Source organism: Babylonia areolata, chromosome 7 (assembly GCF_041734735.1).
Source record: "Babylonia areolata isolate BAREFJ2019XMU chromosome 7, ASM4173473v1, whole genome shotgun sequence".
Taxonomy (NCBI): Eukaryota; Metazoa; Mollusca; class Gastropoda; order Neogastropoda; family Buccinidae; genus Babylonia; species Babylonia areolata.
In genome coordinates this window covers 43,931,269-43,944,174 of record NC_134882.1, presented here as the reverse complement: position 1 = coordinate 43,944,174, position 12,906 = coordinate 43,931,269, and the positions used below count along the sequence as shown (strand labels likewise).

Here is a 12,906-nt window from a genome sequence, read left to right as displayed (position 1 = left end):
GTCTCACCCTCGACACTTTCATGTCAGTTTGCATGAAGGTCAAAGTCACATGGACATATCTTTCGGTCAGCGTGTGTTTATTTTGTATCGTGTGAACTGTTGATAATGTGTACAGGTCTTGACTATCTGCTGTTGTTGAAAGCACTAACTTCAAGAAACTGACAGATGTCTGCATCATTTGTGACATACGCAAAGAAGTCTGACTCAGAGAGAAAACATGGAGCTGCACAGTAATGAACACAATGAGCCCCACGGTTGTATTGTATTGTATTGTATTGTGTCAATGGAGAAACATAATGGACAAGAATGAACAAATAAACAGTCACCACTATGATTTTTTTTCAATAAGAGATGCTACCACTCTCCATAAATGTTACATGATGCCTATCCAAAAAAAACAAAACAAAAAAAACCAAACGACAACAACAACAAAAAACACAAAACAACACACACACACAGAATGAAGTAGCCAAATAGCTTGTCTTTCTCCAAAATGAAATACAAATGCAAGACTCCGCAACTCTTTCATTTGTATATACTACAGAGTAAATGTAAGAAAAGATATCGTCTTCATAAATAACAAATTATTGTACGGAACATATTTTTACTTAAGAAAAGTGATACTCTTCGTGATTATCCACCAATTCTGCTCAGCACTTTCGAGCTCATTGATTGGTCAATGAGTCCTGGTCTGGTTCAGCCAGTCTATCTTTTTAGCTCACTGATTGGTTCATGCATGGCAAACCAATCTTTCTTTTGAGCTTCTTGATTGGTTAGTACCTGGTTTGGTTCAGCCAATCTTTATTCTGAGCTCAGTTCAGTCCAGTGCAGTTACTCAAGGAAGCGTCACTGCATTCAAGCAAGTCCGCTACACCACATCTGCTAAAAGACGGACCATCAGCATAACGCAACGCACTTAGGCCTTGAGGGAAAATAAACAGAAGTGAAGTAAAGTAAGATACAAAAAGTAAATGAATAGATCAGTCATTTATATAATGATTTGATAAATTAAAATAATAAATATAAAATAAAAATTGAAATAAAAAATACATGACACAAAAAAGGATATAAATGATATGAATCGCAACAATGATAAAATAAATAAATAAATGAGTGAACAAAATAGTGTAAACACACACACACACGCATTAACAACAGATATGCGACAAATATACAATCTGACAGTTATGAAAGCACAAACAAAATATTCACAAACCCAACACTACACATAAACACCCCCCCCAAAAAAAAACAACAACAAAAAACAAAAAAACCCACATACACACACACAAGCCCCGATTAATGCCCGATTCCGTAGAGCCAGTTTTTCATGATGTTTTTCTCTCGCTGACGAGCAGCTTGCACCTCGGGAGGGTCAGCAGGGTGTTGGGCTCTCAGGTCCAGGTGTTGAGCAGCACGGGGAATGTTGATGGCGATGAGGGAGGGAGAGAGGGACTCCAGCACCCCTCCACCTGACCAGGGGTCCAGCATGCCGTTACTGTCAGTCATCACAACAAAATCGTATTGTTATCAATGTCTTTTTTTGTTTTAACTCTCTCCATACGAACGACGAAAGAGGCGACGTTAACAGCGTTTCACCCCAATTACCATCATCAAAATATTGCAAGCGGAAGGCTCTTATACTGAAGAGGTGAATGTTGACAAAGAATACCACAATTCTGACGACGGAAGCTAAAGGTTGGGTCATTCAGACACCCACTGGACATCCGAGGGGTCTGTGTAGAGGAGAAGAGAGGACTGGCCGTACTGAGTGAGTTAATGGAAAATATATGTAATAACACAACTGAAAGACGTGGAGGGACTGTCTGGTGAACATGCAGCCACCCTGAGGACTCTTCTTTGCAGAGTTAACGGAACGGAAGGAGATGAAGATGAATTTTTTGGTTGCCTACGATTGCACAGAACAAAATTCTTGCAGTGTCCATGGCATCACATATTCTGTATGAAAAAAAATAAATAAAAAAGTGTGTGTGGAACAGTCTGGATAGGCTACAACGTGCTCCAGATTGTGTTTTTTAAGAAATCTATTTTCAACAGCAGTAATAACAGCACCAATATAACAACAACAACAATTATAAACAGAAGGACAAAGAATGTTTCCCGGATTTGACATCCATCAGTGAACGAACAATGAATCACCTGAATAGTGTGTGTGGAACAGTCTGGATACATCGTGCTCCAGATTATATTTTTTAAGAAATCTATTTTCAACAGCAGTGACAATAACACCAATATAACAACAACAACAGTTATAAACAGAAAGACAAAGAATGTTTCCTGGTTTTGCCATCCATCAGTAAACAAACAGTGAATCACCTGAAGATGATGTTGGAAGCAGACAGGATGTCCTTGCCCCAGAAGTGGAGTGGCACCCAGTCATCTCTGGGCGTGACGCCCCACTTGTACTTGCAGTCTGCTGCCAGCTTCTGGCGCTGGAAGTCCCAGTCAATGTTGAAGATGATCTTGGAATTGTTGGAGCACACTGGCATCACCATCTCTGTGCATGTCTGCAAAGAATGATTTGCCTGCTTTTGTGGCTGTATAAAGCTTGACTGTGGTGGCTTATTATTAGAGACTGGCAAAAGCTTCACTGGGCCAGCAGCTGTGAGAACTGTATGATTAACATCAGCAGTGAGAACTGTATGATTAGCATCAGCAGTGAGAACTGTATGATTAACATCAGCTGTGAGAACTGTATGATTAGCATCAGCAGTGAGAACTGTATGATTAACATCAGCAGTGAGAACTGTATGATTAACATCAGCAGTGAGAACTGTATGATTAACATCAGCAGTGAGAACTGTATAATTAACATCAGCAGTGAGAACTGCATTATCAACGGTTTCTCAACTCCAATGGGAACTCATTTACAGCTTACTCTTTTGTAAAGTACCATGACTCTCAAACTACGATGCATGATTGGATTTTTTTTCTGAAGCCTTTGGGGGCTTGTTGGCCTTTGGGAACCATCCCAGTGTTGACTGTCCTCAAGCCCTATTGGCCGAGATAGTGAGGATGTAACTTGGGCAAGGCACTCTTGCTATGATCAAATTCTAGCCCAGAAAGTCAATACAGCAGTAGCCTCCTCTGCTGTTCTGAAGGTCATAGTTGGACATTGCCACTATACAAGCTTGAGTGAAGTACCTAGAAATAAGCTGTGTATCAATCAAAATATTATTTTGAAGTACCCAGAAATAAGCTGTGTATCAATCAAAATATTTTTTTATGTATAGCATTGCAAACAGCCAAATGTCAAAGGACCACTTCTCTCTCACACAAGAGTTCTGGTTTGATATTGATGTATCAGTTGTTCTCAAGCTGGCATCTATTGTCTTCCCATAATACACATGTGAATGTTGGTTTGCTATTCCATGCCACAATAAATATGACCACACACTTAGGACTGTTGATTGAATTGATACACACACATAATTATACACACAAGAATGTTGGTTTGATATTGATGTATCAGTTGTTCTCAAGCTGGCATCTATATTCTTCTCATATACACATGTGAATGTTGGTTTGCTATTCCATGCCACAATGAATATGACTCCGCACACTTAAAATCCCTTGAGTGTTATAGCACGTGTCACGTGCATGCATTGTGATGTCACTGATGACGTTATCAAAAGGAAAATAACTCTGGAAGGCTGAGAATTCACACAGTTTATCTAGAGTGGTATATCTCCAGACCATTTTCTCAGTTTTAGGCTGATTATTTTGAATATTGTTTCATGACTTGAAACACCACTTTCTACTGTTTCTCCCCCCGGCACTGAAGGGGACGTATCAGACTGTCCACTGACCTGATAGTGCCAGCCTTCAGCTCCTCGAAAGTGTGTGGCTGTCTGGCTCATGTCGATGCAGTCTGCCTGCCCTGTGTAGTTGAAGTACATCTTGATGCCTTTCGCTACGGCTAAGGTCAGGTTGTCACCTTGCAGGGGTACAGAAAGGGGCTTGCAGAATTCCTGAGACAAGAGAGACAGACACAGCGGATTTGAGATCTTGAAGAGGCATTATGTGAGCGCAATACTCTTTGATGTTGTCGTTTAAAAATCTAGCTAGTTCATCAGTGTAATCAATGTCATCACAGCTTGACGCGTAACATAAGATATATTCTTTCTTGCTTTATTTCATTTTTTATCAGTTTATTGCCTGGGGTGGAACAGTCCAAACCAGTTGAGATTAATAGTATTTTTTTAAAACTAACTTTCCTGGTTTCTCCTGACCCTCAATTGTGTTTACACACACACACACACACACACACACACACACACACACACAGAGATAGAGAGAGCATATATGTTGTGTTTGTGTGCAAGTACTTCTTTGTGTATGGGCACGTGTTTGAGATAGAGAGAAATGCTATGTGGTCAACAGAACAACCTGTAACACCTGCAATCTACCAGTACAGGCCATGCAGGTAGTGTCTGCAAAAAAGGTAGCTGGGTAGGGGTAACAACCTGTAACACCTGCAATCTACCTGTACGGGCCATGCAGGTAGCGGCTGCAGAAAGGTAGGGGTAACAACCTGTAACACCTGCAATCTACCTGTACGGGCCATGCAGGTAGCGGCTGCAGAAAGGTAGGGGTAACAACCTGTAACACCTGCAATCTACCTGTACGGGCCATGCAGGTAGCGGCTGCAGAAAGCTGGCGGGGTAGGGGTAATCCACCATGGCCAGGTTCCCAAGGACCACAGACACCCAGTCCAACATGTCAGACAGGTCATACTTGTTCTCCACAGGCTTACACAGGCCGAACGCTTCCGTCAGAAAATCCAAATTCCCTGCTGAAGAAAACAAACAACAAAAACAGACAGACACCTGTAGATGGAATAGAGGTATTACTGATGGTTGCAAGTGCCGTGATGTGGCATATTTGTAGTGGCATGAAATTTTATACCAAAAATAAAGAGAGTTATTCTGATCACAATGATACATGATACCTGAATCATAGGGCATTTGTTGTCGTATCTCGCATTGCTTAAACAATACAGTGTCGTTACTAATCGTAAGAATAATCAAATGCATACACACTCACATACATGCATAAACACACACAAACAATATAATTTCAACAGTGATCATAAGAATAATCCAAATGCACACACACACACACACACACACACACACACATACGTACACAACAAACACACCACACACACACACACACAGATACATACATACACAACCACATGCGTACATAACAAACACACAACACACACACACACACCCTCCCCCACCCTCACACACACACACACACACACACACACACACACACACATAGAGCCAAACAAGTGAAGATCTTACGCCAGTAAGTATCCAGGGTGTACCAAATGTCAGCGAGATTGTCGACACAGTACTGTGAGGCGGAGAGGAAGGCAGTGTCCACTGTGGCATAGAACGTGCCGCAGTCACCCAGCCCCGTAAACTGCCACAGTGGGGCTGAGGACGCCAGCGCTCTGAAACCGTGCGTGCATTGACTTTGAGGATAGAAGGAACCAAGGTGGCAGAGTGGTTAAGACACTCGTCTGCCAATACACAGAGTCCCTGAGGGTCAGTCTGGGTTCGAATCCCGCTCTCACCTTTTCTCCCAAGTTTGACTGGAAAATCAAACCTGAGTATCTACCCCCGAAAACGTAGTATGGCTGCCTACATGGCGGGGTAAAAACGGTCATGCACGTAAAAGCCCACTCGTGTATATACGAATGAATGTGGGAGTTGCAGCCCACGAACGAAGAAGGAGAAGAAGAAAAAAAAAACTGATTGTGTAGTTATTCGGATGAGACGATAAACCGAGATCCCGTGCGCAACACGCTCTTGGCACACTGAATAACCCATGGCAACGACAATGTTTTCCTCTGGCAAAATGCTGTAAGAGAAATCAGTATACTCTGATCTGTACACAAATACATAATTATACATGCACTCAAGGCTATGCGCGTTGCTGGGGTTATGCTGCTGGTCAGGCATCTGCCTTGCAGATGTGGCATAGCGTATATGGATTTGCCATGCCACGCAGTAGTTCAATTGAAACTGAAACTGAGGGCAGGAGTTTGCTGTGTAAGCCTACAGTTTCTCAAAGCGTAGTGCAGTGACTTGCACTGGTGTGCACTGCAGCAGTGCATCAGTCTCACTCGCAGATGAGAGCAGTGCGAACAGCTCAGGGCAAAGCAATGTGACACGATGCAACGCAATGCAAGGGAAAAGGCTCTCAAGGCCTGATCGGCACAGTGGGTTTTATGTGAAGGTAAGGCTTCTGCTTCCTTTGTTACTTCTGCTTCTTCTCCTTCTTCTTCTTTTTTTTTTTTCCTTTGTTGATTATTAATACCATGCTTGTGCCTGTGTGTGTGTGTGTGTGTGTGTGTGTGCGTGTGCGTGTGTGTATGTGTGTGCCTGTGTGCGTGTGTGTGTGTGTGTGTGTTTTATTTTTACCATGCTTATGCCTTTATGTAGTATAGCATTCTCATTCTATGACTTTAAGTAGCATTGTGTAGTGCATACAATGACATATATAATGTAGTATTACCAGTGTAGTGTTGACCCTGTTTCAGGGCGGGGACTGGATGAAAAAAAAGTGCGCCAGTGCTTATCTATTATCCTCGAAAATAAAGAATTTGTCTTGTCTTGTCTTGTCTTCTTCTTTTTCTTCCTTTTTCTTCAACAGCAGATGTGGCGTAGCACACCGCTTTGACAGTGATTTCTTTGAAACCGCTGAAACTATAATGCAAACCAGTTTAACACAATGGAATAGGTGTGAGCACAACAGTGAATCACTGCAAAACAATGCCACACATATCGTAACACACGATGCAATGCTGGGTGTGCAGTGCAATGTCATGCAACGGACTTTTAACTTCCTGACTGAACATTTGTCTCCACACAAGTACACATCATGCATGCAGTCCACGAACTTATCAATATTCTATTTATGTCCGTGACTGATGCACACACACACACACACACACACACACACACACACACACACACACACAGATTATATATATATATAATCTCTGTGTGTGTGTGTGTGTATATATTGTATATATATATATATATATATATATATATATATATATATAATCTGTGTGTGTGTGTGTGTGTGTGTGTGTGTGTGTGTGTGTGTGTGTGAGTTCGTGCCCATAGCCTACCCGAGAACCAGGTTGGGGTACTTCAGCCTCATCCAGGCAGCCAGCACGCCCCCATAGGATCCCCCAACGGTGATCACCTGACTGTGGACAGCACCTGGAATGGTCTGCCGGACAGACTGTATCAGACTGGCAAAGTCCCCCATGGCCTGCTCCGCCGTCAGATAGTTGAGCATTGAAGAATTCTGGTTGGGGGGGGGAGGGGGGGGGGGGGGTCAGATGGAAAGAGAGAAGACGAAACAAGTAAAATTCAACCGTCTGGTAGTTTTGAGCACTGGAGAATTCTGCAGTGGGAAAAACACGTGGAGTTTGGAGACTGAGCTGGGAAGACAACACAACAGTTTAAACAACAGCAACAACAAACGTCCATAGCTATAATGGTATAAACTGAGCTCAGTAGGAGTTCTCCACACGCGGCAATCCACATGCTCCACGTGAAGCCTAAGCACAAAAAAAGTCTACAAAAAGAAAAGACACATATGTCCCCAAAGCCTAATGTATGGCCAGTGTGCGACGAAAGATAATAGACACTAAGACAGGTAGAAATACAGACAGACAGAGATGTAGGAAGAGGGGAAGATGGAACAGAAAACACTGAAAAAAAAAAAAAATGAACATCCATGTGAGGAAACGAAAATACTACGCATAACTGACACAGTGCAATAAGCAAATATACCAATATATAGTATATACATCTCTCTCTCTCTCTCTCTCTCTCTCTCTCTCTCTCATGCACACTGACATATGTATCATGTAACAAGACAGCAAGACAGATTCACAGACGGACAGAACAGTGATATCATGTGGCAAATCAATCATACAGCAAAGGATTCAGGACCATACGGCAAAGACTCTCCATAGTACCGATGTTCAGCAAACACCAGCAGAGCTTTGAACTCAGGGGCGCTCTCCCACAGAAAACCCTGAACAAACATATGAACCATTCACTGCGATGTAAGAAACATTTACAGCAAGTGAAAAATACATCAAAATACCTGTATTACCCCAGTATTCTACGAGTGATTATTATAAAAATTATAACTATGATTATTATATACCTGTCTATATATCAACTACCATCTGCCTGAAGATCTAGTCATCAACCCCATCCACATGTAATATGCGGCTTCTGTTCAAACGTGTGTGTGTGTGTGTGTGTGTGTGAGAGAGAGAGAGAACGAACGAACGAACGAAGTTTTTTTTTATTGAGGGAAGTGGAATAAGCATACATGTGCTTTTTTTCATCCAGCCCTCAGGGCAAATGGAAAATGAAAATGAATCAAAACATCCACAAAGTATAGGATTGTTGACATAATTGTCCATAAGGTGTGTATGGTAATGTTTTTTGAATTCTTGAATGCTTTTCTGAACATTAAGATTGGATGAAATATTGTTCCATAAACAGCCTCCTGAATAAATGAGACTGGATTTAAACAGATCTACTCTTGGAATGGGGATCTTAATCGTGTTGGTCTGGCGGACTAGCGTGGTGGGAAATCTATATATCAAAGATGGAGCATAATTAGACATGATTTTAAAAATAAAAACTGCTTTGTTGTATTCAAGTTTAAGCTTTAGGGGAAGAATATCTAAATGTCTGTAGTCGTCAGCAGTCAGTGATGAAGATTTCAGAAGGATTAATTTAAGAGCTCGTCTATGCAGACTTAGTAAAGGTTTTAGTATATTATCGCTAGCTGAATCCCAGAGTGTTGACACATAGTTAATATGTGATTCAATATAAGCAAAAAAGAATAATTTTCTACAATGCAAATCAAGAAAATGTTTAATTCTGGAAAGCTGATAAATCTTTTTGGATAGGGTTTTGCATAATGACATAATATGACTGGACCAAGATAAGTTGTTATCAATGGTGACTCCAATAATTTTATGATTATCAACTTCTTCTATTGGATGACCATTAATGGAAAAGGGTGGAAGGTTGTGTGAAAAATTTTGGCGTTTCTGTCTGGTGGTGAGTATGAGACATTTCGTTTTTTTTGGATGGAGACGCATGTGATTTAAATTGGACCATCTAACTATATCATTAATGCTTTGTTGCAGAGCATAGTGCACTTTGTCTATTGTAGTGTGATTTGTATGTATTGTTGTATCGTCTGCAAACATCTCACATAATGCATTAATAAATAGAGGCAAATCATTTATATAAACAGAAAACAATATTGGACCAAGAATTGAACCTTGAGGAACTCCGTAATAGATAGACTGTAAAGAGGATTGAGATTCATTCATAGATACAGAGAGAGAGAGAGAGAGAGTGTGTGTGTGTGTGTGTGTGTGTGTGTGCAGTGCGTGCATGTGTGAGTATGTACACGTTTTTAGATTGATATGCACTTGTATGTGTCCTAATTTCTACTGTATCTGTGTTTATGTATGATTTTCGATTTATGTTCGTACCTTGTTATGTACTATCCTCCCCCCCCCCCCCCCATATTCCTTGTGACCCCGGTACACTTGGTAATAAAGACATATTCTATTCTATTCTATCTATCTTATATACCTATGGTTATTATATATACCAATCTATCTATCTTGCTTTCCGTCTGTGATGTCATGATCTTTTGAAAAAGTAGATGAAAAATAAACAAAACAAAAACCCAAACCAAGTACACCTGAACAGGTGAAATACTGGCCAACAAAAAATGAAATAAAAAAAAAAAAGAAGAAGAAGAAGAAGCACCGACAGTGTTGTTGCAGAACCAGGTGATGTCCCCTTCTCCCCCAGTGAAGAAGAGGACGGGACCGCCATCGTCATTCCAGAACTGGTCAGCCACCAAGTAGCGTTGCTGGAACGTCCGTTCATTCTCAAAACCGAAATGGTCCACCTGCCACAACCAGGCTGGCTGAGGTCTACGGACAGTTTCAGTTTCAGTTTCAGTAGCTCAAGGAGGCGTCACTGCGTTCGGACAAATGCATATACGCTACACCACATCTGCCAAGCAGATGCCTGACCAGCAGCGTAACCCAACGCGCTTAGTGAGGCCTTGAGGGGAAAAAAAAAAAAGAAAACAGAAGAAAAAAAAAGGTGAATAAATAATAGATAAGCTTACACAAATAAATAAAGAAATAATAATTATAATGTAAAAAAAAAAGGTGAATAGATAATAGATAAGCTTACACAAATAAATAAATAAATAATAATTATAAAAAAAGGTAGTAGTAATAATAATAATAATAAAATAAAAAATAATAATAATAACAACAACGGACAGTGGAGTGGTGGCCTTGCAGAAAGGCGTCTGCCTAGGTAGCGAGAGAATCTGACCGCACGGGGATCGAACCCTACACGCGCCAGTATGTTCTCCTCCTTCACTAGACCGTGACCTTGAGTGCTGGTCTGGATGCTAGTCATTCAGAAAAGACCATAAACTGAGGTCCAGTGTGGAGCATGCACTTAGCACTCGTAGAAGAACCCATGGCAAAAAAAAAAAGAGGGGATTGTCCGGAGCAAAATTCTGTTGTAAAATCTACTTGGATAGGAAAGCACTTACATTTGCAGATACAAATGAAAGGAGGCCGGGTGTGGCACGGAGAAATCGGTAGTGGAAAAATGTAATGCAATATAATACCATACAATGCAATGCGAAACAATACAATGCAATACAATGCGATACAATACAATGCAATACAATGCCAGCAACAAAATCATTTGATTGCCTACTACATTTTACATGTGTTGCCTGGCCCTACTGGTGACGTGATGAAAAAGTGTGGGTCAACCAAATACTGCTATTTTTACATATCATCTCAATGGTGTGTTCACTCTGACTATGACAACATCAGAGAGATGCTCTTTCTGTTCACGCCAGTGGTCATGTCACAATCATAGCAGACGATCAACATGTCTGTTTGATGCATATTGTGTGCAACTGCCATGCGTTGATATACACACACAAACGCAAAGACTTTGCTTTGTGACAATAATATAAGTTGGGGGAGGGGGGGGGGGGGAGTTGCTGGGGGGCAGGGAGGGAGGGGGAGGAGTGATTTATAATAAATAATGACTCTTTGTAAAATATCACATCACAATGTGGGCCTTCAATCCAAGTTTTAATGAGAAACACACACATACGCGCGCGTGCAAGCACGCACACACACACACGCTCGCACATGTTTTGTAGCTGTACTGGATGGGCAGACCAACACACACACACACACACACACACACACACACACACTGACACACACACACAGAGGGAGATGAGGACTCACATTTTGTGTGATGTACATGGTTTTGAAGCTGTACTGGCCGGGCAGACCAACACACACACGCACACACTCACACACACACTCACACACACACACACACAGGGAGATGAGGACTCACATTATGTGTGATGTACATGGTTTTGTAGCTGTACTGGATGGGCAGACCAACACACACACACACACACACACACACACACACACACACAGGGAGATGAGGACTCACATTATGTGTGATGTACATGGTTTTGAAGCTGTACTGGCCGGGCAGACCAACACACACACACACACACGTGGAGAGGTAGAAAGAGACTCACATTTTGTGTAATGTACATGGTTTTGTAGCTGTACTGGCCGGGCAGAGCATGGGGAACAGCAGGGTTGTACAAAGGAGGGAACCTCCTGGGCACTGAGGCAGCAGCAGCAGCAGCAGCAGCAGCAGAATGGAGACACACTGGCACCAGTACCGTCACCACGGCCAACATTGTTGCTGCACCTTCCACCATGTTGACGCTGTGTGGAGTGATTTGTACAGGTCAGATATATATATATATATATATATATAGCGACAATTTGCTGCTTTTTTATAATACGTTTTAAAGAAACGAAGAGCCTACTGTTGTTGATATTTTTATATTTTACCGGTCTTGGTATTTACCTCAGTGCTTTCTGCAAGGAGCGGAGCCCAGGACACGAAGAGAGTGTGAACTGTCTGTATAATATATATATATCAGTGTCTCGGTCAGGTGTGCAGGAATGTTATCTCACTTTGTGGTCAAGGTCGACTGTGTCTTGGTTATTTCTCTCATTCTCTCTCTCTCTTTGCTTTTCTCTCTCCATTGCATTCTTTGCATTTATATAAACGAAAAGCCCATTTCTTGTTAGATAACAACTGAATATTGGGTTGCATTCACATGCACACATACGTGCACATCTATTATTGACATGTTTACATACACCCACACACCCACCGACACACAGAGCAGGAACTGTATTATCAGATGATAATGCTGATAATAATAATAATGATAAATGTACTCATACAGCACTGAATCTTGTGCAGAGACAAACCAAAGTGCTTGTACACCAGTCATTCAGATGACAAACTTCTTGTGTTGCCTGACAACAAACGTTTGTTGATCAACATTATACTTTGTCACCCACCTGTAGGACTGTCATCCTCAAGGCAAACACCCTTCACACACAGTTCATTCTCTGATGCAGTTCTCATGGTTGATGGCCTGCTTGTTATTGCAACATATTTTTTTCTTTCTCTGTTTTGGATTATCAGAAACTGACTGCATTGATATATACGTACAACCGTCCAACAACAAAAAACCAGGTGAAATTAATTTTAATTGAAATGCCATCATTATCAACTGCATTATCTAATCAGCACAAAGTGCCCATTCATTCCACTGCAGCGTAAAAGCCTGTCACTAAACCATTTACACCTGTTATCTACCTGTAAAGAGCAAGCAGGTCAAGGCAGCTGCTTCACTCCAAAT

At 41.4% G+C, this 12,906-nt stretch overlaps 1 protein-coding gene across 3 annotated transcripts; it reads right to left on the bottom strand.

Annotated features, from left to right (window-relative positions):
• Positions 1-241: 241 nt before the first annotated feature.
• On the bottom strand, positions 242-12,194 carry LOC143284277 (lysosomal Pro-X carboxypeptidase-like). 3 transcript variants are annotated; one of them, XM_076590968.1, is made up of 10 exons: positions 12,057-12,194; positions 11,716-11,911; positions 9,877-10,017; positions 7,996-8,097; positions 7,178-7,359; positions 5,337-5,488; positions 4,644-4,816; positions 3,831-3,992; positions 2,338-2,528; positions 242-1,498 (listed from the first exon to the last, which is right to left on the bottom strand). In XM_076590968.1, the coding sequence occupies exons 2-10, from the start codon at positions 11,902-11,904 to the stop codon at positions 1,300-1,302; spliced, it is 1,491 nt and encodes a 496-aa protein (XP_076447083.1). In that variant the 5' UTR covers positions 11,905-11,911; positions 12,057-12,194; the 3' UTR covers positions 242-1,299. The 3 variants fall into 3 exon arrangements, with proteins under 3 accessions (XP_076447083.1, XP_076447084.1, XP_076447085.1); XM_076590969.1 differs by lacking the exon at positions 12,057-12,194 and having other exon boundaries at positions 9,873-10,017; positions 11,716-11,904; XM_076590970.1 differs by lacking the exon at positions 12,057-12,194 and having other exon boundaries at positions 9,873-10,088; positions 11,716-11,824.
• Between the last annotated feature and the right edge of the window lie 712 nt (positions 12,195-12,906).